The 25,165-nt window shown below is 37.9% G+C and overlaps 1 protein-coding gene across 5 annotated transcripts in view; it reads right to left on the bottom strand.

The window, feature by feature from the left end:
* Positions 1–14,443: 14,443 nt before the first annotated feature.
* Positions 14,444–25,165, bottom strand: part of JHY (junctional cadherin complex regulator) — a 65,568-nt gene continuing 54,846 nt past the window's right edge. For 2 of the 5 annotated variants that reach the window (XM_063094201.1, XM_063094205.1), the window contains 3 exons: positions 17,466–17,546; positions 16,553–16,681; positions 14,444–14,883 (listed from right to left, as the gene is read on the bottom strand). In XM_063094201.1, coding sequence (XP_062950271.1) covers positions 14,686–14,883; positions 16,553–16,681; positions 17,466–17,546 — 408 coding nt within the window. In that variant the 3' untranslated portion in view covers positions 14,444–14,685. Of the gene's footprint in view, positions 14,884–15,757; positions 15,796–16,552; positions 16,682–17,465; positions 17,547–24,408; positions 24,467–25,165 lie in introns of those variants that run through there. The other 3 variants (XM_063094204.1, XM_063094203.1, XM_063094206.1) reach the window with 3 other exon arrangements.

Here is a 25,165-nt window from a genome sequence, read left to right as displayed (position 1 = left end):
AAAACTTGGGTGGAGAGAAATCCAGAGCCATTTCTGCTTCCCAGACTCATCGCGCTCTTTCCCCACAGCTCTTCCACGTCCCACAAGCTGCTGAAATTTTAAAAGTGAGTGTTCTTCGGCTTGTGTGTGGAAACGCTCCTTCTCAGTGCATTTTATGCGGTGTACCAGCAAGGTTAAAGCTAAAGGGGAATACGCTTAATAACTTTACAATTAAAGCTAAAGGGGTTCCGGGCGTGCACCTGTTTGAGGACTACGTGGGGCGGGGAGAGGGTCTGATTGCCCAACGAGCTACCCCTCTTCTTTTTCCCTGAGAGGTCTCTTATTCTCTTACTGGGTTTGCAGTCTCTTTAGATACAGAGAGTCTCTCTGATCAAAACTGGGAAGCGTCACGCGTTTCCCGGAGTCGTTGGTTCCCGCGTCCCCACACGCGCACGCCCGCTCCCCTCGGCCTTGGGCAGTTTTCTGTTCCCGGTAGAAATGAACCTGGCTAACGACGTTTGGTTAACAGATCCTTCTCCCTCACCCCGATTTTTCTGTTTTTATTCGTTTAATTAATGGTCTTGAATTTCACCTACATGGAAAAGGTCACCGCAAATGGTATTTTGTAGCTCCGAAATGCTGAAGGGATAGAGATCTGATATTGGGAGTTTGAAATTACGCTGAGGAATTGTGTGATGAGAATACATACCAAGTATGCGTATGAAATATAGCAACCGTGCCAGAGGTGGCCTCCGCCTCCAATCTTCCTTTAGCTCTGGTTGTGTCTTTAGGTAAGTGAGCCCAGGAAGGTTGGATAAGAGTGAGGTTAGCTGGGTGGAATCCCACCCTTGAGTCCTAATGATTAATAATAATTATATAGGCCGGAGTGGTGTTAGCTTGAGTCACATTTAAACTTTTCGTTTTCAATTTCTCCAATAAGGGGATGAATCATAAAGATCCTTGTAGATCTAAATTCTATGATTCTATGAATGTAGCAGTAGAATTTTTAACTTTTTACTTTAGGCTTGTTGGAGAATCATTACCAGAGGCAAAGATTAGTGTCAGAGGGAGAACTTTACTCAATCTGCATCATTTAGGAGGCAAAACTACTGCTTCTAAAACATAAGCATTGTACAGCTTTTTGGATTTTCCAAAGTGCTCTTTAATCAATCAATGATCTTGTGAGTCACGGATGACAAGGATTATTTTCCTTTTTCATAGATGAGGAAGTTGAGCCTTGGCAAGACTGAAAGTTTTACCCATGAAATCAGGACTAGTGACAGCCAAAGGAGGATAAAAATATCTCTTATGACTCCTTGTTCCCTTCTTTTCCCATGCACATCATTATTATTTATTATTTTTTTTTTCCTGGTAACAATGCATTGATTGGCATTTTGCCTCTATCACTTTATAAGAACATCATTCTCATTTCTTTAGATTGTGTATATATGATTGTTAAAAGCAAATCTAGGCTCAGATTTCTCCCCTCCTTCTCTGTTCAGAAAGGTACCATTTGGGGGCAGGAGTTTATGATAAATGCTTTATGATAAGACAAAAGACTTGGACAGAGAGAAAAAAATGATTTGTGAATGAGAATGTTTCTTGTAACCTGGAAGAGAAAGTAGATACTATTACACAAGATCATGAAATCAAGGAAAAAAATCTCAAATTCTTCCAATCCAGGAAAAACAACTAAATGGGATTTGAGAAGAATCTATAAAGTGAGTAGAAATACTGTGTCTTCGGGGAAAAGCTGTGTGTGTGTGTGTGTGTGTGTGTGTGTGTGTATGTTTAAATTAGAGAGTGAACACAAACCCCAAAGCACCAGGCCTTTAGCTCTCTCTTCTCCTGCTTTTATAACAAGATGCCAGGGCTTATTCTGAGCCTAAGTGGAGCAGATTAGGTGCATTTCATGACCCTTTGTGTTGAAAAAGTGGGTAAATAGGAAACACTGTTACTACAGGCACAGCTCTGACTGATTGGGGGCAGAATGAATCCTGGGGCCCATGGAATGTCTGGGTCTTTGATTCACCAACATTAAACATGAGAAGATGCTCATTTCTCCTCATCCTGGTCCTCCTTTTGTAGCTGCTTGTGGCTGAATTAGGTGGGAAGCTTAGAACTGCAGCACTAGCCACCTCAACTGCGGCACACTTTTCTCATCAAAAAATTCCCTGAAGTTGGTGGCAAACAAGCCAGTAGCAAAGTTTTCCTACCTTTTTTTTTTTTTTTCATACAGGGGGTTAGTGATAATGGTAGAGGAAAGATACAATTTAGCCTCAATTTAATGTAACATACCAGCACTTTTTGGTTTTGGCCTTCAATATTGATCAAAGCCTCCTTATGCTGAAAAGGTATTTTGTCTGAATTACCCAGGCTTTTGCCTCAACTCAGTTTTCACTCAGAGGTGAAATCTGACAGAACTGTGTTCATTATGATATATTAAAGAAAGACATACATAGGTCTGATTTTGAAGGGGCAAAAACATCTTAAAATAACCAAGGTGGGCAGTCATCCCACATTTAATCCCAAATGTAATAAATAATTTGTTCCCTATTTGTTCCTAATGCTGTTTCTGATGGACTTCATTTCATAGATTCTCAGAGAAGGACTCCCTATAATATTTCTGCTCACATGACATAAGAACATAGTTAATGGACAACATACCATCCAGCCCAGTATTAGGTGATAGTGGCACTAAGAAATGCTTACCTGGAATCCATGGCACCACTCCAAAAGACAGAGGGCTGGCTTTTGTTGATGCGTTTGATAATTAGACAGAAAGAGATAAGAAGGCACAGAGCAAGCAGGATGCTTTCTGGTGCTAAGAGAATTGTGCAATGGACATATTTAGTTGAAGCAGTGACTCCCTGGTCTTCTCAAATTGGGCTGAATATATGTGCAAAAATAATGAGTTAATTGAAATATTTTATATAGTATATTTATGTTATATTCCTGGCATCACATTTTAAAGAGAATGTTGACAAGCTAAGATTTATCCAGTATGCAGGAACCTGGAGAGGAAAGGGTGTGGAAAAGAACAAATGGAGAACTGGAGCTTTTTAGCTTGGAGGAGCAAAGCTTTGGGAGGAGCGGGGGAGGAGGTTAGCTATGGTAGTTGTATTCGAATGGTTGCATGGCTCTTACGCATCGAGGTGTTTATCTATTGTGCCATGCTAAAGATGTCAGAACCATAACCAATATGTTATGGTTCCAGGGATTTTCAAGTTTCTCCTATAGCCAGGTACTGTGCTGTCCATCAACAAAACAGGCTAAGTCCACAAAGCACTAAGCATCTGTTCACCAGAAAAATTTAAGCAGAGGCTGGAAGGCAAAACATGGGAATTCCCTATTATGGATTTCTTCATCAGTGTGGGGTTAGGCTAGATATCCTGTATGGTTCTTTGCAGCCATTAAGATCCTAGTAGTTTGTCTTTTTGTAGGAGAGTTTAAGTTCTAAGTTACTAAAGTTATTTGTCATCTCACTAAGATTTCAGTTCATATACTCTAATTTAAATAAATATATTCATAGCAATGAGAATTAAGAAAAACAAAAAAGGAAGAAAAATATTTATTTGTTAAAGAAGTCTCAACACCTCATTCTAGAAAGAACATAAAAACAAAGTCATGTTCCACTAAGTTAAAGACAAAGACATAGTCAGGACACAATTGTCAGTGTTAGAATAGACATTTAACAAAAATCTAAGCCTTTCATTTTATAAATTGAAGAAATTAAGGCCCAGGTATGACAGTGGCAGAATTAAGAATAAAGGCCAATTTTAATTATTGTAACTTACGAGTAACTCATGTTGTCATAAATGTGATGGTAGGCTATTGTTGCTATAGCATGTGGAGGAGAGGATTTTCATGGCAAGAAGCTGGATGTAAATTTTTGAAAAATTGCAGCCATAAATTATCTAGTACAATCTTAGGTCAGCTTTTGGAAAAATTTCTGGTTAAGAGCAATCTAAAACTTGAACGGGTTTTCCTGGGAGGTATTGAGTCCCTTAACCCTGTTTTCATCCAGGGTTGAGTAATCACTTGTTGGGATGTTCTAGAAGATATTCCTATATCTAATGGGATGAGCTAGACGATCTGTAAGCTAACTTAATTGTATTGTCTACATTTCTCTATTCTAAAAATGTTGACTCAATCTTTTTAAATTACAGATGAGGCAACTGAGAGAGAGATTGACTTACTTGTCCAATGTCATACAGCCTATTAGTTTGGTGAGTTACTGAATTAACATATCTAAAACCCAGAGCTCATTCCAACAAGTATTTAGGAGTGAGATGAAAATTCTAAACAGCTCTCATGTTTCCTCTCCATTGTATTTTATGGTTATTATCCCCCCTCCCAAGACACATTTCTGTTGCATTTTATTTACTCCTTCCCTTTAAGAATTCCCAGCGCGTGCACTGGATAACCTTTCCTCCATGATTTCACTTATAATAATTCCATGAGCCTTCTCCTATTGTTGTCTTTATAGTATCAGGGAGCCACAATCAGATTTGGTATTATAACCACGGGCTAGATGACTTGGTTTAGAGGCTTGAATTCTAATCTTACTTTTGCCAATGATAACATTATTTCTCTTACTCGTCATCTTGAAAAATAAGAAAAGTGCCCTATAACTCAGTTGAGAATGATAAGAACACGTGAGATAAGAGCTATGAAAGTACTTCTGTGAGATCTCGGATGAAAAGAGCTAGAGGAAGATAATGAATTACAATATAGATCTGAATGTATCAGTGAAAAATAAAGTCCTTGACACCAAACTTCATAGGACTACAGCAGTTACAATATAGTTATCTAAAAGGTGACTATTAGTCTTATGACTCATCATGTCATTACAAAGGGGTTATTATGTCTCTTTCAAAGGAATTTCATTTTAAAAATAACATCACATTTTCTCTTTGTCTGTCCTTGTCTTACCTCTCGGGCTCAGAGAGGACTTGTAAGCCGCGAATGAAATAGGATTTGGAAGGTTTCATTAAGGATGTTTTCTTTAGAACACATCTTTTTTTTTTCTTCCCCCTCATTACCTATCCCGCCTCCATTCTTCCCAAGAGTTTCTGTTAATAAGGTAACCTATTTGGTGACAAACATAATGATACGTAGGGAGGGATGTTAGAATTCAAGTTCATGGAAACCCTCTTAAGTGACAAGGAATTGCCTATGATTCCTGTATGGAATCTATCAGGGGAGATTCAGAATTTAAACTTCCTTCTAAAGATTTTTAGAGAATTTTTTAGCTTAAAAAAAAGACACATTTTATGAATATATAAGAATAAGTAAAAGAGTTTTAAAAAATATTGACTAATGTAATCCTTGGGGATTAGCTTAACATTTCTAACAACCATTCTCAGCCTAGCTTCCATGGCTACAGATAATGGAGCAATTGAGTGTACTTGCCAGTATTCTAGCTGGAAGTTTAAGGATGGCCAAATAGTCTTTATTCTTCCTCAGTGCTTGACTTGGGAAGAGAAATAAACTGTGAAAAGCAATGGGAATAGGGATAGAAGGATGACTTCTTATCCTGAGTTTCAAGTGGGAATAATTTACAAGCTAAAAACAAAACACTGATACTTCATCATTTACACACACACCCATTGTTTAAAGAGTCAAATAGTTCTTTAAGGATTATTTTTTGTTTATTCTTACAATTTTATTAATAATGCATAAATGGTTATGGACAGGCATTATCAATTTGACTGACCTATCTTAGCTACCATGTGGAAAAGTATTTTCTATTTGTCCAACTTACCCATTTATAAAAATCTCATCTTGGACCCCAAGTTTACACAATAAATAAATTTAATTCATACAATCATCCATTATATCTTTAAAAAAATAAAATAAAACCTCACTTTTCTTCAACTTTTAAAACACCTGTCCAAGTTGTTTGCTGGGATTAGAAGCAGAGGGCTGACAAAGAAACATGAGATAAAAATACCTGTGAGACCATCTATTATCAATGCTTTATTGATGGGCAAGTCTCTCATACTGATGTATCAAAAATACATTTTGAAGAGTAAAGGAAAAAATACCTTCGTTCACTTCTAGGTTTCTTACCCCTTAAGTATCCACATTAATAAATCTTACATTCCATGAGAAATATCATGACAACATGCGACTTATATAATGTACACTATATTGAAGGACAAATCAAAATAGCAAAGGACCTAACGAACCTGGGAAATGTTACTCAAATATCTCTCTTTCTGCTTTATTGATCTGGACACAAGGATTATTTTTTAAAAGAATGGTCTCCTGCCCCCTTCCCCAGTTTTTTTTTTTTTTTACTAGAGAGTCAACCACATTCCATTTTTGGCTGATAATTTTGGTATTTACCCTCATGTTTCTAAATGATTTCACTGAATTGCTGCCTTTTTGCTGTTTGGTATTGGTATTTTAAGAATTATGTAGTACTTCACACTGTAAAAGATAACAATTGTATTTTTTTTTCTACTGTACTCTTACCACATATGTGAACCTTCTATGTCTTCCTTCCCAACACTGTAACTTTGGTGAGATCATTATTATGATATGTAAACATGATTCTCAGCTATGCCAGGTAATCACCTACTTTTCTTTACTGCAAGACTTTCTGTTTTCCTTGGGATTCCTGCTTGACTTATTTTATTTTCTTAATTTTTAATGTATTTATTATTACTTAATCCCAAACTCTTCATCATTTATCTATATCCCTCTCCCAAGATATTCACATGTTCCTAACATTTCATTTTCTTGAACAAATCTTTCCCAGAGACTTCTGATCTGCTCCACTCTAGATTCTATGTCAACGCATCTTCCTTCCCCATTGACCTGGGGATTCCTTTCATTTTATTATACTCTCGTTTCTCATATTTTCTTCTTTTTGGAGCATAGTTTAACTCTAGTTTCCTGAGAATTGGTGCATGAGAGGTAAATGTTTTGAGATCATCTTTGTCTAAAAAGTATCTTCATTCTAGTCTCATGCTATCCTAGTATTTTGACTAGTGCATAATTCTAAGTTGGAAATCATTTTTGAATACTTTTGAACATTTTTGGGTGCATCACTACGTTGATTTTTAGCTTCCAGTCGCTGTTGTGAAGCCTAAAGCTATTTTATTCTTGATTCTTTGTGTGTCCTGTTTTATATATTCACTTCTTTTTCCTTTCTGGAAGTCTTAGATGCTATTTTTGTAGCCAGTGGACTGAAATTTTACAATTATGTGCCTTGCTTTAGGTCTATTTTCATCTATTATTCTGGATACTCAATGGGCCTTTTCAGTCTGTAATCTAATTTTTTTTTCAGTTATGAGAAATTTTCTTAGTTTTTTGATGATTTTTTCTATCACTCTTTTTCTATGTTTGTTCTTTATGGAATTCCTACTATTTGTATTTTCAGCTCCTGGAATTACCCTCTAAAATTCTTATCTTTTCTTTCCTATTTTCTATCCTTTTGCCTTTTTGCTCTGATTTCTAGGAAAATTCCTCAATGTTATCTTCTAACCTTACTTTTGAGTTTTTAATTTCTCTACCATATTTCCAGTTCCCAAGATCTCTTTTAATTTCCTTGTCCTCCTCTGTCTTTTTAATGGTATGCTGTATGTTATACTCAAATGTCTGAAAACCCTTGGTTGTCTGCTCATGTTTTAAGTGTGAGAAACTGAAAAGCTGATTGGAAACGATGAGTACATGGTGGGAATTGTTGAGTTCTTTAGTTGGAGAGCCTCTGAAGTCAAGATTTTTAGGTCTTTTCTTTTAGGCTGATCAGATTCCCCTGAGAAGAATTTTCTAAACTCCTGCTTGTAGGATGAAATCCCAACATTCTGGGAGCCAAGGGGAAGAAGAGGACCAGAGGTCTTTGTATTTAGAACACACCTGTTCACTATTGACTCTTTTTTTTTGGTACTATGCATACTCAACAGAGCCAGTTGTCCCTCACTCCAGAGACACTGGGGCAGTAGAGGGCCTGTGCTTAGCAGCACGGACATTGGGGAATGGATTTATGGGACTACCTGCTCTTAGACTTTCATCCAGTCATCCTTGATTTGGATTCCTCATCTCATTCACGTCTACCTCCAGAGGTAATTGACATCATCAGTTCCTGAGCATTTTGGGTATTCTGTGGTGTAAATCAGATTGATTATTGGTTTTCCCCTTTGCTAGTTAGAATTTAGTATTTTTGGAGTCTTGTCAATTTTTTTTCAACAACTCATTCATCTGCTTTCCAGTTTTCAGATTTTTTTTTTTTTTTTTTACTTGTAAGGGGATTGCAACCCTTGGCTTGGTGTTGTCAGCACCATGCTCAGCCAGTGGGCGCACTGGCCATCCCTACATAGGATCTGAACCTGCGGCCTTGGTGCTTTCAGCACCGCACTCTCCCGAGTGAGCCACGGGGCCAGCCCCAGTTTTCAGAATTTTGTTACTATTGTCCCACTTCCTGTTCTCCCTATTCTTATACATTTATGCCTTTTAAAACCTTTTACTGTGATTCATTGGGGGCTTGTGAAGGGAGTAAAATAGACGTGTGTATGTGTGTGTGTTCAGTCTACCATATTTATCCAGAAATTTCATAATTATTTTGGCTTTTACAGTGAGCAAAGGAGGTGTTGATCTTTTACCTTGATATTTCTTTTATGTAACTGAATTGTTAAGGGACAGGAGAATTGCATTATCACTAGAACAGATTAAAAGGCTGATTTGCTTGCCAAGCACAGAATAGCCCTTCCTACCTCATATTAAGGGATGCAGTACCAAGGGCCTGGGATCTGCTGGGTTGAGAGCATTGGAAGTTAGAGTTGGTCCTTAGGAATCTTTGTTTGCGGATGGTCCTGAATAGTTCTTCAGGACATTCTTAGAAATTTCAAGGTGAATGAATTTATGTTATTTCATTTTTCTTGGTCTCAGATGAATTTAAAACCCAGTTCCCTAATTAACTGAGGAGAGGGTAGAAATAGAAAGGATAAACAGAGAAAGCAAGACAGAGATACAGACACACAAATATACACGCACATACACGTGCACACATGCATGCATATACAGGCTCCTAAAGAGAATGATGCAAACAGGACAGGGAGAATTGGAAGGTGATCAATTAAGACATTAAGTGTTTTGTGATACATGGACGCATCTGCATTTTGCCCTGATAACAAGGCAATCAGCTCATTTTCAGAGGGCTGCTGCCTTCTTCAGCTCAAGCCTCAGATCAAAGCAAAACTGTCTGCTTGCATTTTCCAATCAGAATGGGGATGCTAATTTATACTCCTTAATGTGTGATGGTAAGAGACTTCTTCAATTAACTGAATTCTATAGCCAGCAAAATAAAAGGTATACAAAGAGGCGCAGGCTGAAAGAGCCGAAATTCTCATTAAATCAAAAGGTCCAGCATTCATTACTGCATGCATCTGAGGCTAAACACTAAATATGGGGATCATCAAAGGAAGTTTAATGGGTTAAATTGAGAATATAATCTAATTAAAATATTAGACATGGCTAAATAGTTCTTTGATATTCATCTAAAGGTTTCATTAAAAATAGGTGCTTGAGGTTTGTAACATAGGAGATTATCAATTTTGAGTAGAGACAACAAATTTAGGGACCTCATCACCACTACTTCAAAGTGTCACCATTGTGTGGAGGCAGAGGAAATGGGAAAAGACATCACCACCAGGTGGACAGGGTGGAGATATGAGACAGGACCAACTAGGCTTCATAGTAATTTTGACAGTTGTCCGATTGTAAAAAACAATAAAGTGTAAGATTAATTTTGGAGATGAATTTGCCACCAAGAAAAGAGTACATATGGGTCCCAAATATTTAGTGTGGAGATCTACATTGGTTTTGTTCATCACGTTCTCTACTTCCCTGGTCTGTGTAGATAGCTTCCCAAAGGGTGAGTGATTTTACTTTCTGGATTTTTAATTTCTGACACTTATTTCCCCTATTGTCAAATTTGTGCCGTAAGGATACTTACTATTTAATCATCTCTTGCAAAAGCTTGAGACCCTAGAGACAGTACCCTAAGAAGCCAGTTTAGCATCTCCTTTACAAGCTGCCCACTCAGTTATGGGTATTTATAAAATCTTATCAGAAATTTCCAAGGCTTCTCTAAATACATTTGCCTGAAATGCTCACGTCATTGTAATCCTTTCAACCTGTTAGAGCTATTTAACAGCAGAAGACCATTTATTCAGCTATTGAAAATTAATTACTTACATTACCCAAGTTTGCAAGGGGGAAATGAAAAGGCAATGGAGAGGCAGAGGGGAGGCAACCCTGTCCACCGAATTCTTTTTTCCTCTCTTCATATTTTCAAAGAGCCCCTGTATTGAGAGACAGAGCGAGCCGAAAAATTGATTCATTTCGCATCTTACTGCATCATGCAATGTTATTTTCATAACATTTTGGAAAGGCCCCAACTTTCCAGTTATTTCACTGAGCCATTAATTAATTTTCAAATTAATTTTTGTTAATTCAGTAACGAAACATGAAAAATAGAAATGTTTTTGACTGGGTAGTACTTTAGGGAGTGAGATGGATGAATGAAGAAATGTCTGCCACCCAAAGCCTTTTGCTTTCCATTGGCCAGGTATTTGCTTAGGAAATTGAGACATTTTATGTTTTTCCAGTATCTTCATGAGGAAGATGTGTGGTTTTGCTTAATGAAGCTAGAGGGTGAGAAGAAACTTAAACTGGGGACGGTGGGGTGAAGAGACAATTCTGGATATTAGATTTTCAGCTACTCTGAGACCCAACTTCATTATATTTTAAAAAGTGGAATAAATATCTAATTATAATTTTTATTATAATATACATTGCCTTTATTTTGCCTTTATAGTATAGAAATAATATTATTTTGCCTGACAATATAGACAACTTCTTATTACTGATATAGGGAGAGTGAGCACTATGGATAAACAAAATCCACAGTAACTCAAAAATTTCACTTTGTGCTACAGTTTTAAATCCTTTCCTTGCTGGGAAAACAAGTAAATAGGCCAATGGAGTATTTGCGCATCTTATTTTCTCTTTTCATCCACAGGGAATAGAAATTATGAAAACACATTTAGCATTGAGTAGAAGTCCTATAGTCATCCTGTGGATGAAATATGTATTATTCAAAGCTTGTTCTTACCCTAACAGGAAAAGGTAATCTTAAAAAAAAAAAAAAAAAAGACATATTTAGGAGAGCACCACTGATTTTTCCTTAAGAATATTATATTTTCAAATGCTACTTCTAATATAATGGTAATATATATGCTTTGAAGCACATCTTGGGAGAAAATTAGCTAAACTTGTTCTGATATCTGCAGAGTATCACCCAAATTCAATTCATTTCCTGCTATTTTTCAATAAGTAATTAAAAAAGAATTCCCCCTGAGTTGATCTAGTCTGCTATTGTAGGCCTTTTGCTATCAACATGAACATTCTCAATTAGCTCCAGTGTTGTTATAATTACTGGACGTGTTTTCAAACAACTCCCAGTTAATAACTATTGGGATGAAGAGTCATTTTCTCAGTGTAGACTAGACTGTGCACGTTCATGCTTGCTGTGATGTTTTGACAATGATTCATTAACCAATAATAAAGCCCCAACTGGAACCATTAAGCATCAGTGCCTTTGCTAGACTTACCTTTTATTTCATTCCTCAATATTGTCCTTTTTTGACTCGGTTTCTGGATAACTCCCAAGAGACTCCTTACTATAGAAAACAATATCATGAAGACAGCTGTCATTAAATTCAGCTACTTGTAAAGAAGCTCCCTTTAAGAGGATACTCTTGTTGGAAACTCAAGGTGGAAAAACACCATAAAAAGAAGGCTGTAATAAGACAGAATGTAGCTTATAGTCCTTTATTTGCACCAGTTCACAGAGATTAAGCAGATTAGGTACTATGTCTTTCAGTGTTATATATAACATCTGGTCAAACACAGGCCTTCCATCATTACGTTACTCAAGTTTGAAGTTCTTTTGTTATCTAATAGGCAGATTGTTTTGACTTGAGTATCTGAAACAGAAATGCTATAAAACTGATCACTGATCCACTTGGATCTGTAAAACATCAATATTATTGTCATTAGAACAATTTAAAAGGGGAGCAAAAAAGCATTCATCATTCACTATTCCTTCGGAATCTCTCCCCTTAGTCTCATGGTAGGTTAGTGACATTTTGCTGGTTCTTACTATTGTGAGATGACATGGGACCGAGTAAAGGGCCATTTTGATCCATTCTTTAGTTTGAATCCTAAATATCCAGCAAATACATTTTACTTTTTTAGCCAAAGTCCTTTTAGATGCCACTTGGCACCGTATAAAGAATTTTGATGTTCTGGACTCTTATGTGCTGGATGGTAAAGACTTGCCTTGGGGGTAAGGATCATGTGAAGTGTTGTTTGACAGCTAGGTGTGGGTTCTCGACAATCTGTGTGAAAGAGAAGGATTTAACAATGCTCTGGCTAACAGAAAAACAGTTATGGGAAGTTTTTGAAAAGTTCTGGGAAAAAAATGAAGTAGTTTCTCTTTTACTGGTCAGCATGTATGTTCGAGTTGCTGTATATGTCTATTATAACTTTATCAGTGTAGGAAGGAAGTTGCCAGATTGTACACATTAAAAAAGTTATTAGGTCCACAGCAATGTGTATTTCTAAAAATTAGACTTAGTGGTGATTATTCAGGTCCAAAATTGAGATGCATAACAACTACATATTTCTTGCCCACACAGAGAAACAAGAACGACCTCCTTCCATAAATAAGTAATCAAATAGAACTGTTCTTGGTGTTGAAAGACGGGGAATTCAGACCCAGCTACTCTGCCACCACGCTCAGTAGGACCGATAGACTTCAGAGGCACTGCTCTTTTCTTGATCTCCATCTCCTCTTCTGAAAAATTGGCAGTTGAACAAGATAATCTCTCTCCAAGCTCTAAGTTCTGTTAAGATACTCTAATAAGAATGGAATATTTAAAAATTTTACTCTGGCTCTTTAAATATGAAAAAACAAAAATATCTCTATATGCATTCTTTTATCTTCCAGAGTAAGTTTAAATTTAAGGCCATTTAGGAAAAGAAAATTCATCAAGGTTATTCAATTTATCTCATGTTTCTCGAAATGTCTTCATCATGTATCCTGAAGTGGCCTCTTCTTTTAGGAACGGTTTGAATTGTGATTTTCCTAAACTAACTCCTCATGTGTTATTTTCCAAATACCACTGGAACATGATTTTGTGGTTTTCTATTTATCTTCAGATACTTGTTATTTTTCCAGACTCCCAACTCTAACTGCTTCCAGTTTTAAGAGAAAGTTATGTATAGGCAGCTCATATACCACATTATGGTGTATAAAATGTAGAGAACATAGGAGTAAGTTTCTTTTTATTTTATTTTATTTTATTTTTTATTTTATTTTTATTATTTTTTTGTGTGTGTGACCAGTAAGGGGATCGCAACCCTCGGCACGGTGTGGTCTGCACCACGAGCGCACCGGCCATCTCTAAAAGGATCCGAACCCGTGGTCTCAGCGCTACTAGCGCCACACTCTCCCGAGTGAGCCACGGGGCCGGCCCATAGGAGTAAATTTCTAAAGCTCATCCTTATGCCACATGCACAGATGAACATATTTGCCCTAAACTGGTGTTAAAATTATCAATTTCTGGATATGTCCGTCTAAGAATGCAATACCCATCTAATATAAGGAAGGAACTAAAAAATTAAATCCTCCAGTAATTATTTTAAGACTAGGAATATTTACAATGTTTCAAAAGATAAAAAAAGGTAAAAAATATTTATGAATGTTTATATTCAGTAGTAAACTATGGAATGCTTTTGTCATGTAATATTTCTTGTGTGTGTATGCACACATTTAATAATATTTTAAGCAATCTGTGATGGGAAGATGTCCAGCAAATTTATTTACTTGGAGTAAGTAACTTTGATAAAGTATCTCTCTCAGAGTCGCCTGAGTTGGGCATTTCCGAACTTGTTGGAGGATTTCTAATTAATGTCTTTATTTTATTTTATTTTATTTTGTGGTTGGCTGGTAGAGGGATCCGAACCCTTGACTTTGGTGTTATAAGGCTGTACTCTAACCACCTGAGCTAACTATCCAGCCCTCTGATTAATGTCTTGATGCCGTGTTAGAACAACATTGGGATGTATTCTATTTGAGTAGGCACATCTAGATGTACCTTCATCTTTTTCAATTTTATATATAAACCCTTTGCTAATGTTGGAGATTCTAGTAGTATTTTTGAAATGTTATCTGAAAATTTATTGATGATTAGTTAATTGAGTTCATTTTAGGAGTAACTGAAGTGTTTATGCTATTTTTTTTTTTCTCATCGGAGAGGTAAGTAAGAAACACAAGCATATAAATTTATTTCTGGGTAACTTCAAGGTTTTCATTATGCTAAGGAAGGATAGAGATAGATTAAGAAATCAAAAGATCCAACATAAAAGCAAAGGCTTTATTCTCTAGTACTTATTCAGCCCAAATTCTAACTGATTCGAAAATAGATAACTAAAAATCTTCTCTTCCTAGAAAGTAAAATATGGCCACGTAATCTGATTGGGCCCCATATTTTAAATCCTGCACAAAGCCACGTGAACTGCAGCTAGGTGATAGTGACTGGTCATCACTGTCAGTGCAGACAGGTTGGCTGGAGTTTGTTTTCTCCATGTCCATTCCTGGAGTGTTTTTGGTCTCCGACAAGATGTTGTCTATACAATGTGAAGGACTTTGAAAGCAGCCACAGCTTGCTTTTCCCTTTTGTGTCTGCTCTGCAGTATTTCCAAAAGTGAGATTTCAGGTAAACTTTCTTCTTTTCCAGCATGGGTTGGGTTTTTTTCTTCCTTTGATGCTTGACCAGTCAGATTTGGTATTTTGGGTTTTGGGATGGTCTTAGCATATTCCAAAGCCTAAAAGCATAAAGATAAAATTTTATTTGAAATGGGAAGTGAGCCCTGATCCCTTAAATTAAATCTAGTCTTAGGAAATGTTTATTTACAATATAAATGGAGACTACTAGTATAATGTAAAACACGGGTGGAAATTGAGATCCAATGGAAAATGCAAATAATCCAATATAAGGCACAGTTTAAACAAAACAAATTAGCCACAAAACAACAGGCTGTGGGGAAAAAAGGAGCTGAAGAATGACATACACTGCTGTGTCCTTTGGATGTTTTCTTCATAAAACTGAGTTTCCTTCAAGTGTTTGAAAATAGATATCTCATGTGTTTGATCTATTTTGTTTCTGGCAGTCTTATTAAAACCAAATTTCTAGTAAGGAGATATTAACAGACCTTACTATCCAAAGAGGACTTGTTACAGCTTGAGACCAAAGACATCACTGTAGTTGACATAAAATTGAGCCTCTGTTATTATATCAACTATTCTTGTTCCTAGGCTCTTAGAACTCTAGAAAGTATGAGGTCAAAAATTATTTTTTCTTTAGTATATCTATAGAAACCTAAATGTTGAGAAAAGGCAGACTTTTCTTCAGTGATGTCAGTTCTGAAAGGCATCACAATAAAAATGAGGTCACTAAATATGATTTCTAAGTCCTTTACATCAGTTTTGTATTTTAATAAGAGTTTCTTGTTAGCTGAATTGAAAATGGATAGTATCTTCTAGGTCCTGGGAGGAGAAAAAAACTCCAAAACATAGGGAAAAAATCCAGACTTCTCAGTGTGTGTAGGTGAATTCCATAGGAATTTCTAATTATAGATTTGTCGCTTTGAAGTTCTTTATGAAAAAGTAGTAGATTGGAGAAAAAAGAAGAAGTGGCACCTTGGAAACTCAACCAAGTGACTTGAGGTCTTCAAGGTCTGAGGAAGAAAGGCAACAAACAGAAAATATGATGGTCTGCGAAAGAGAACATGAAGTACAAATTCCTAAACGCACCGAAGGATCACTTGTCCCTTATGCAAAGAGTCCCATGTTCTTACTGGGATTCTGTAGATCTATTGAGGCAGAGACTTGTACTGCAAAGCTCTGAGTCTCCACAGTACGTAATCCATTTACATCATGAGTTGTGGTCAGGTGACATCTGAGAGGGAGAACATTCTGTATTTCATGAAATCATTTTTCTTCTATAGAGGAATCTGTATATTACAATCCATACAGAAAAGCATAAGGGGTGCAGAATGAACTTGAGAGAAACAGTGAAGAATTTTTCTTTGACATATTAAAAGCAAGAGGACACTAATTTCTTTAAAACTTATTTAATGATTGAGAATGAAATTGTCAATCAGAATTGCTAGTTTCATCTAATAAATCACCTTATTATTTAATTTTTATGTGCAACAAATATAAAATACTATACTTGGGAGAAAAGATGTGTAGACAATGAACTTCAGGGGAAAAAAAAGGCTAACTTTACAGTATTGTGTGTATGTGTGTGTGTGTGTGTGTGTGCGCCACTATTATATCAATATCTGTGAGTGGTGGTAGCTGCAGGAATGACAGTAGCTAAAACATCTCCTGTGCTCCAAAAACATAGAAAAAAATTTTAAGTTAAGAGGTAAAAGAAGTTCCCTTTAAATTCTGATTGAAGACATAAATGCCTTAATGAGAATTTCTTACCTTCTGCCGAGGGATGGCAGATTTATTTTCAGTTTTTGCTGTCTGTGGTTTTGACAGAACGGCTAGTGTCTTCATGTTGTGCTCCTTAACTTGTTTTGCGTATTCCTTTTGCTGTATTAATTTTTGCATCTGTTCAGACAAACAGTTGTGATGAATCACAGGTCCTGCTAGTTCTCTCTACTCTCTGTTTAAAGTGACACTAGTTTTAGTGAGCTGGGCATATTATATCAGCAGCACAGGAGAAAAGAGATTACCACATGCAAGGTGACAGCAGTGAAATAGTTAAGTTAATGTTTCTGCTAGAAAATAGTCTCTCAGTGAGGAGGAACATCACAGCAATAGCGTACCCAGTGTTCTTTTAACAGTGGCTAAATCACACTCGGTCCCTTCTTTGTTGCATTTACCCAATTTATTTTCATTTTTGCTTCAAACTTTGAACTATACTCTCTTTTTATGCCTTGAGTGCAACCGCAGTTAAAACACATTAAATGAAGATCTCCTTTCACTAGAGGAGAGAGAATAAAGTGGATGCACTCTTCAGGGGTTGGGAAACTCTTACCCTAAGTGTCTTCTCTGTAGCCACTCTTCAAAATTATCAAGATAACTCTACTGGGAAAGACCAACAACCACATAACATACACATCTCTTTTCATGTGCACATGTCCCACTTTTCTGCATGGGCCTTCAAAACTAACTGAAATGTGGTTACATAAAACAACATGGACTAAGCATTTTTATTTTATGGTAAGAGGAGTGCCTGGGTCTCTGTTACCAATGCTATTTCAGAAGAGTCTCTAATCACAGTGAGACTTTTGAATTAGGGCTTAATTCTGTGGGGCATCTTTATACAGTTTTGCTAAAAGACTGATGGGCTGAGTCAAGCCTGAAAACAGCGTATGTACATTTCACTCACTTTGTCTCTGATGGACTCAAAGTCAGGTCCAAGGCCTCCAAGCTTCACGTCTCTTTTCTGATAACCTTTCAGCTTGGAACTCTATAAATACAACCACAGAAACACTTTCTTTTAAGGACTTGTGTGTCCCCCAAGTTGTCATAGCCACATAAGGGAAGAAGGAATATGAGGAATGGAAGCCTGTGTGGACTGTCAGAGTATGGGTGCATTTCCTGACAATTCTTCCATTTTAATGGTGTTATTGATAATAGTCTCTTTGGTAATTTGTAGCTGGTTAGCTAACCTGTTTTGGCTTTTCCACTTCTGCAGTAAAGAAAATTGAAATTCTGAAAATTATAAATAAAAAATTTCAAGGTAGGATGGGCTGTTTTGTTGTTAATGTTTCTAACATAACATATCTATCACCACTTCCCACTGCTGCTATTACTATTACGTTCAGTCTGGTACACTACAGTTTGCTAAACCAAATGACTTCCCTAGAGAAGCAACCTAAGTGCATCAGATAGGAACACTGTTTCAGAAAGAGAATACCTTGTCCAATAATGTCAAAGCATTGTCTGTTAGAGACACTACAGAAGAGGAGCAAAGAAGGAAGCAACCTTTAAAATTTTGCTATTGGTTGCTGGGAAAAAGAGATAATTTAAAAGGAAAAACAACTATAATCCATTCTTAATATTCAAAAGAAAGTAAGCATTTAAGAGTCTTGGCAAGACCCACTAAGAAACTCATTTTATTAATTCAGTGTGATTTTGGATATTTTGAAGGGCACACAGAATTATATATGATAACTCTTATTAATATTATACATTTAAAAGGACAGAGCAAGAGAGTGAGGCAATTTAACTATTAGATTATAATACTTGAGCACAATAATAGGGAGGAAAAAGCCTAATGCTGTCCAGACTACAGTATAGATTCAGATATTCCCCAAACTGTGGCTTTTAACATTAAAATAGAAGTTTATACTTGCTACTTCCATTTGTGGGGAAACCAAAAATTTTTTTTCAGTTTGTTAATTAATTTGGTTTCCTTTTTGGGAAGGGTAGGAAAGAGATGGTTTAGATGACAGTAATTATCTTAGAGCACATCTAAATTTGTGCTTAGAAGGGAGAAAAAATAGCCATACTGAAGAGGTAGCTGCTCTATACTGTGGATGACACTATCTGTCTATTTGATAGTGACAAGGCATAGTATTTTTATAGTTTTTTTTTTTTTTTTTAAAGATGAGCGGTAAGGGGATCTTAACCCTTGACTTGGTGTTGTCAGCACCACACTCTCCCAGGTGAGCTAATGGGCCATCTCTATATAGGGATCCGAACCCTTGGCCTTGGTGTTATCAGCACCACACTCTCCCAAGTGAGCCATGGCCTGGCCCTATTTTTATAAGTTTTGAAAGCTCCTGTTAATTATTATGTTAAGTCCTAAGATATAAAATATGCCTAATGTGCCTTTTCTAAGATAGAATTTGGTAGAGATAGTCCAGAGACTTAAAATAATAGAACGTCTCATCGTATTAGATATAATTACTGCATATAACTCCCCAACCTTAAAAATGAACTTATGTTTATACATTGTATCAACCATTACAAAAATGTGTCCTGCTCACAGTGGTTTATTGACTATCCAGTCATTCCAGTTAGCTTCTCTATTGCCACCTCCCACTGTAGATGCTCAAAAGGCCAATACGCTTTCTCCAGACTTCCCAGCACTGAGCTCTGGCCCATGAGGTATAAATGAAAATCTGCTGGAGTAAAGGGTGTGTCTTAGGAAGCTTTAATTTGGGCTGGTGTGGCCCTTCCCCCTTCTCTTTTTTCTTGCCTCAAATGTGGATGCAATTTCTAGAGCTGGAGCTGCAGCAGCAATCTTGTAGCCAGGAAGAAGCAAGTGAATCACACAAATATCGGTTCTGATGTTTTCAGCTGTGGACCCACCAGTATTAGCAATCACCTACCATGGACCAATTGTATGTAAGAAGAATGAACCCATATTTTTGAAAGTGTTGTAAGTGGTAATTCTGTTTCTTGTTCCTGAAAGCAATATTTCTAATACTGCAGTGCTTCAATGTCATACTTCAAAAGGGCCAAAATAATGTGCCATATAAGCAACACTTCTACACTGTGAGAATTAAAAATTCTGTAAGTAGAATTTGCCCCATTAGAATATCAAACATTCATGGTCAAACTCTTTTAGTGCATCTAATTCTAAAAAGTGAGAGATTTTTTTTTATTAAGGAAGGCTTTGGTCCAAAATCATTAAAAATTCTATAACATTAGAGTATATAGAACAGAAGACAAATTGCTCATTAAAAGGCATTTCAAAATCATAAATCTTCCTTAAGAAAGCGAGTCATCACCCAGCAAAATCACTATAGTTGCTTCTCGTCCGTCACATCTGTCCGTTCATACTTTTATAAAATTGTCCATATACTACAAATTATTTTATGTTTTTTCACTAATCATTTTAGCATTATACTGTATTTCCCTGTCACTAGATTTTTTTGAAAAATGTGATTTTTATGCATAACATTCTATTGTCTGGTTATAGTTGAATTGTTTAGCTTTTCTTCTAAATTTTGAACATTTAAGATATCCTAGGGTCAGCATTGTTCGTAAGCTACTCTGATTATTTCTTTGAAAGAAATTAATACAAGTGGAATTATTGAGACCAAAAGAACATGTTTAAGGCTATCAATTAACACTTCCATTTGCAATAAAGCAATAAGATTGATGTTTTTGTCCAAACCTTGATTACACTGGGTATTATCACACTTAAAACCTTTACTAGTTTTTAATAGATGAATAAACTTATACTTTGCAATTGCAAATTTTCTTTCTCTCACGTATGCCACCTGTATCATTCTTTTGCAATCACTAAATTACTATCTATTTGCCAGAGTAAACCAATAATGAAAAGGAAGGGGAAAAAAACCCACTCCTATCTAAGTCATAAATCCAATTTGTCCAAAGATGATGAGAAAGAAATGATCAGTGCCTAGAAATCACATCCTTAGTCTGAAGCTGCTTAACTTTTAATCATTCCACTGACTCACAAAAGACACATTGTGAAGCATGCATAATTGTTCATTGCTCTCCAGCCACAGTTCTCACTATCACCTAGGATAAATGTCTTGGCTAGCACAGAAAAAGAGAGCCAGGGTTCTAGCATTACATATGGACATGAAGGGACAGAGTGGGGCCCACAGGGGCCATCTCCATGTGCTGTTGATCCTTTTACAGGATGAGGTGCTTACGGCACAGGGATATTTCTCAAGGGACAGTGATGGCTCCTAACGAAGTTTGTTCTGGGTGACTGGCAATGAAAAATCCTGGATTTACTTAAGTTTGGTGCAAGTAATCTTGATCTGTTCTCAGTGCTGCCGTTTTGTTTGATCTCTCTCTCTCCATCAAAAGTCTTTTTAACAGCTTTATTAAGATATAATTCACATACTACAAAATTCACCCATTTGAAGTTATGCAATTCAAGGGTTTTTATTATACTTACTGAGTTGTGTAAACATCAACACAATCCAATTTTAGAACATTGTCATCACCCTAAAAAGAAACCCCATATCCTTTAGCAATCACTCCCTTTCTCCTTTCCATCTCCAGCGCTAGGCAACCACTAATCTACTTTGTCTTTTCCAAAGTCTTTTATAGTAAAATAATCTCTGGAATTTACTTTGATTTACCTCTCCTTGGCTGTTAGAAGACTAACATCACAGTAGCACAATGCAAAAAAATAAAAATAAAATAAAATAAGATAAATCAACAACAATAGTCTTGCTAAGTCTCCAAACACAGGGGGAACCAATTGGAAAATACAAGTGTGCTCTCAAACAAAGCCCTGACAGGATTCCCTGCCAGTCTTTGCAAAGATGCACATGAATTGGCATTGGCCGACCCTGGCCCTGTCTGACGATTGTTAAAATCAGACCTGCTCCTCTGAACTGTGTTCACAGTTGGTCTCTTTAGCAAACTTTCCTAATGGAAGGTTTCTACCAGTAATTAATCACAATTCTTGTCAAGCCAAAAGAGTGATTTCTATTGTAAACGTGGGACAGAGGGTGCCTGAATTGAAAATGACATTGACTGTTCAGTGAGGATGTGTTTCAACTCTGAAATGTTGTTCCCTGCTGTTGGGGACACTGCAGAGCAATTCTCTAGAAAATTCTTTAGATGCGTAAGTGTGAGAAAGTTACTGAAAAATGGGACAAAAAACAAAGCCTCTAATACTGGGGAACAGCAAGTGAAGGAAATTTGCTCTGTGGTTGATAAACTTAATCCAAATAAACCTCTTCTTAGAAGCAGTCAAGCAGCAATGCTCGGATTGTCTGTGACAACAAACACATGAGTTAATTACCCCAGCTCAACACAGTCAGCTGTCAGAAAACTCCTTAAGGAGTCGTTCTGTGGTGGGTTGCAAAAGATATTTTTACACTGTTTGTAATCTTTGCACCGTGGTAATCTCTTACTGGCTGACGTCTCAATTTAATAGAATGTCCAATACCTTGTATTCATAAATCACTCACAGCAGAACGGCCAGGAGAAGAGGAAGGGTGCTTGGGCCTATTATCTTCACAAATCCTCAAGTTTTTAATGTGATTCTGGGTGATTCCCTTGGAAACCACCAGATTTGATGTGACTAGCAAGTGGGCATGGCCTGGATAATAATTCCCTCTGGTGCCCAGGCTACCTGCTGTCCTATACATATAGCTCAGTTCTAAGTCATTTTAGTTACTAGAATAACTTAAAGGACAAAGAGTGCTTCTGTGTGTTTGTCAGATGTAGGCTGAAGGTGTTGGACTGAGAAAACAGCTACGTATAGATGGTAACATTCCCGACAGAAAGCAGGAAGGAAGGGATTTTCCCAGTTGGAAGGAGGGTTTGGGAGGCAGTAACTGGAAACTGTCTTTCCTCTTCCCTCCCCTCCCACACTCTTAGATTTCTCCCATGCCCTGTCACCAGGGTACTTTCCTCTGCCTTTTTTTCACTAAAACATGATTTCAAATTACAAAGAGGAGGAGGAAGGAAAAGAAAACTAACATTTAGTTGATGTCTGCCCTTTCCTAGGGAATAAGCTAAGGTTTGCATACATGATTTCATTTGATATCACACCAAATCTACAAAAAGAAAGAATGGTTCTGATTGTGCACACAAGGAAATAGGGGCTCAGGGGATGTAGCAACTTGCCCAAGTCACAGAGATGTCAGGTGACAGGGCTGAGTCCACAGCGTCCACTACACCCTGCTGACTGAGGGCTGAGTTTAAAAGCGTGCCTTTTCAACAACAGTCCACAGTTGGCAAGAATCCTAACCTAGAAGGTTCTCTTCTAAGGAAGTGCCTTTGAGCTACTTTTTAGCCCTGGCAGTCTGTGAGCTCTGGAGTGCACAGGCTGTCCTCACTTTGAGAATGGGTAGGTTCCAAAGCTCTGAATACATTTCTCCACAGAAACAATAATATGTATGATGTCCGGCTTCCTAGTCTAGTCTACAAAACCTATTTTATTTATGAAATACTCAAAAACAGTATTAATAGTACCTTAGAACCTAACTACCATGTAATGATGTTCCTGTGGAAAAAGAAGTTACCTATAATTCCAGAAACACATCTCTTATTTACAGTGGAAGGATTCTCCCAGATCTAAGGGGCTAGTAGTGGTTTCCACGCTTGGGCAGGGATGAGGGACCCTGGCAGAAGGGAGGATGTGAGGGAGGCCATTAGAGCAAGGAGTTCAAAGAGCCCTCGGGTGGGGTAGGTGAAGGAGCTGGGCTGCAGACTCCAGGGTTGTAAGTCAGCTGAATACCCGGGCAAGTGAGGGGCTCCAAGATGGGGGCTGTAGGCGGGGGCTGGTCATATCTCAGCCCCAAGCCATCCTCCTTCTCTTCTCTTTAATATGATCCGCTGTCTGTTCTAGCCCAGCTTGCCTTTCTTCTCTTCAAGGTTTCCCCTTTTCTTTTTCTCTGAAGGCCCCATGTGATGGCCCGTTGACTTCATAATCCTGTAACATCCTGGAATGTCTTGCATCTGCCCTGCACCCTGCAGCCAGGGCAGTCTTTCTAAATACAAATCTGACCATGTTCAAAACTTTCAATGGCCTCCTTCTGGCCTATAGAATAAAGTCCTTCTTTGGGTGCAAAACAAGCTCTTCTAAGACCTGGCCCCTACCTGCCTCTCCGCCCACCTCTCCCAGTGCTCCACACCACCCAGTTTCAGTAACCGCAGCAGGAAATGCTTGTCCACTCCCAGCATGCACCATGTTGTCACACCTCAGAAACTTGGCTCATGCTGTCCCCCTGCCTGAAATGCTCTTTCAGTCCTTCTTCTTTGCCAAATCTTGATATGCATCCTCCCCTGTGGTCCCCATACAGACTTTTTTTTTCCCCATTGCAACATTATACTGAAGCCATTTAAATGTCTGTCTTCTGCAGATCCATGGACCCCAAGATTCTTCTGGGGAAGGGTCACAGCTCATGCACCTTTACATTCCAGCACCTACCACAGTTTCTAGAAGGAATTCAACACAACCAAGAAATGTTCTGCTCAATTTCCCCTAAACTGCCTTAGAGCGGATGCCCTGATGGACCGAGGTGCTCGTCCCCAGCTGCTGGGACTGTCGTCTGCCGACGGTCCACAGTTGAGTCCCTCCCTAAGAACTGCCCTCAGCCAATTGCAGCTACTGTGCCTAGACTTGCAACCCTTCCCCAGGGGCAGTCTCTATCCAATGGCAGGTCCATGTGGGGAACAAATCCTGGTCCCTTGCCCTTGAAGGGCCATCCTGACTTCGGAACCCTCAGAATCTTGGCCCAGGCTTCTGCTGCATCTGCACCACAGTTTGCCTTTTCCCTTTGCTGAGCTCTGCTCCCCTCACCCCCTCACAGGGGAGGTTCCCGAGGGTGGTCCTCAATAAACCTCTTGCATGTGAATCTTCGTTTCCCTGTCTGTTCCCGGAGAACCCAACTCACCACAGGATTATTGCTTCGAACCAGGCCTTTCTCTGCTGTCCTGTAAGACAGAATGCATTTTCTAGCTTCTTTCTAATGATTTTTTGACACTAGCTGCAAGTGCTCTTTCCTGAGGGGTTTGTATTGCTTGTAGCTCTTTCCTGAAAACATTCTACTTTTGGTCCCCCAATTTTACTTATTAAGCCATATAGTCCCTATGGGAAAATATTTAAATGTGCAGAGATGCTAGTAATGGTGAATCTCATTATAGACAAAGAACTCAGTAAAGACTAGCCAACATTTCAGAGGAAAGCACAGTCATTGGCTAGCCTGAGTATTTTACTGCAGAAGCTGAGGTGAGATTAGGGCCAAGAAGAGTTCTCAGGGGATGTGGAGACAGTGGGGGATGGCAGGGAACATGCAGCAGTGTCAAGGACTTTCACTCACTCAATGCTACTTCTTCTTCTTTTAAGATATGAGAACGTACCTGGGACTCAGCTTAGAATAGGGGCTAGGATGGGGTATGGAAGTTTTTCTGAGGAAGTGATGTCTAAGCTGGGCATGAAAGGAAGATTATCACCTCTGCAAATGCAGACTCTTCCCTAAGATGACTCTAAAAGGAGGTGGAAATAGGCACTCCTGGCAGCAACAACTTCTAGAAAGAAGAGGCGGGAAGTTCCAGGGAGTAGGAGGGGCTAGGGGAAAGAAGTCCCTTAGGACTCTGGGGCACCCAGTTGTGGCAGCAGCTCAGTAATGACCA

The sequence above is a fragment of the Cynocephalus volans genome, chromosome 4 (assembly GCF_027409185.1).
Source record: "Cynocephalus volans isolate mCynVol1 chromosome 4, mCynVol1.pri, whole genome shotgun sequence".
NCBI lineage: Eukaryota > Metazoa > Chordata > Mammalia > Dermoptera > Cynocephalidae > Cynocephalus > Cynocephalus volans.
Note: the sequence above shows the minus strand (reverse complement) of the source record. Positions and strands in the feature narration are given on the sequence as shown.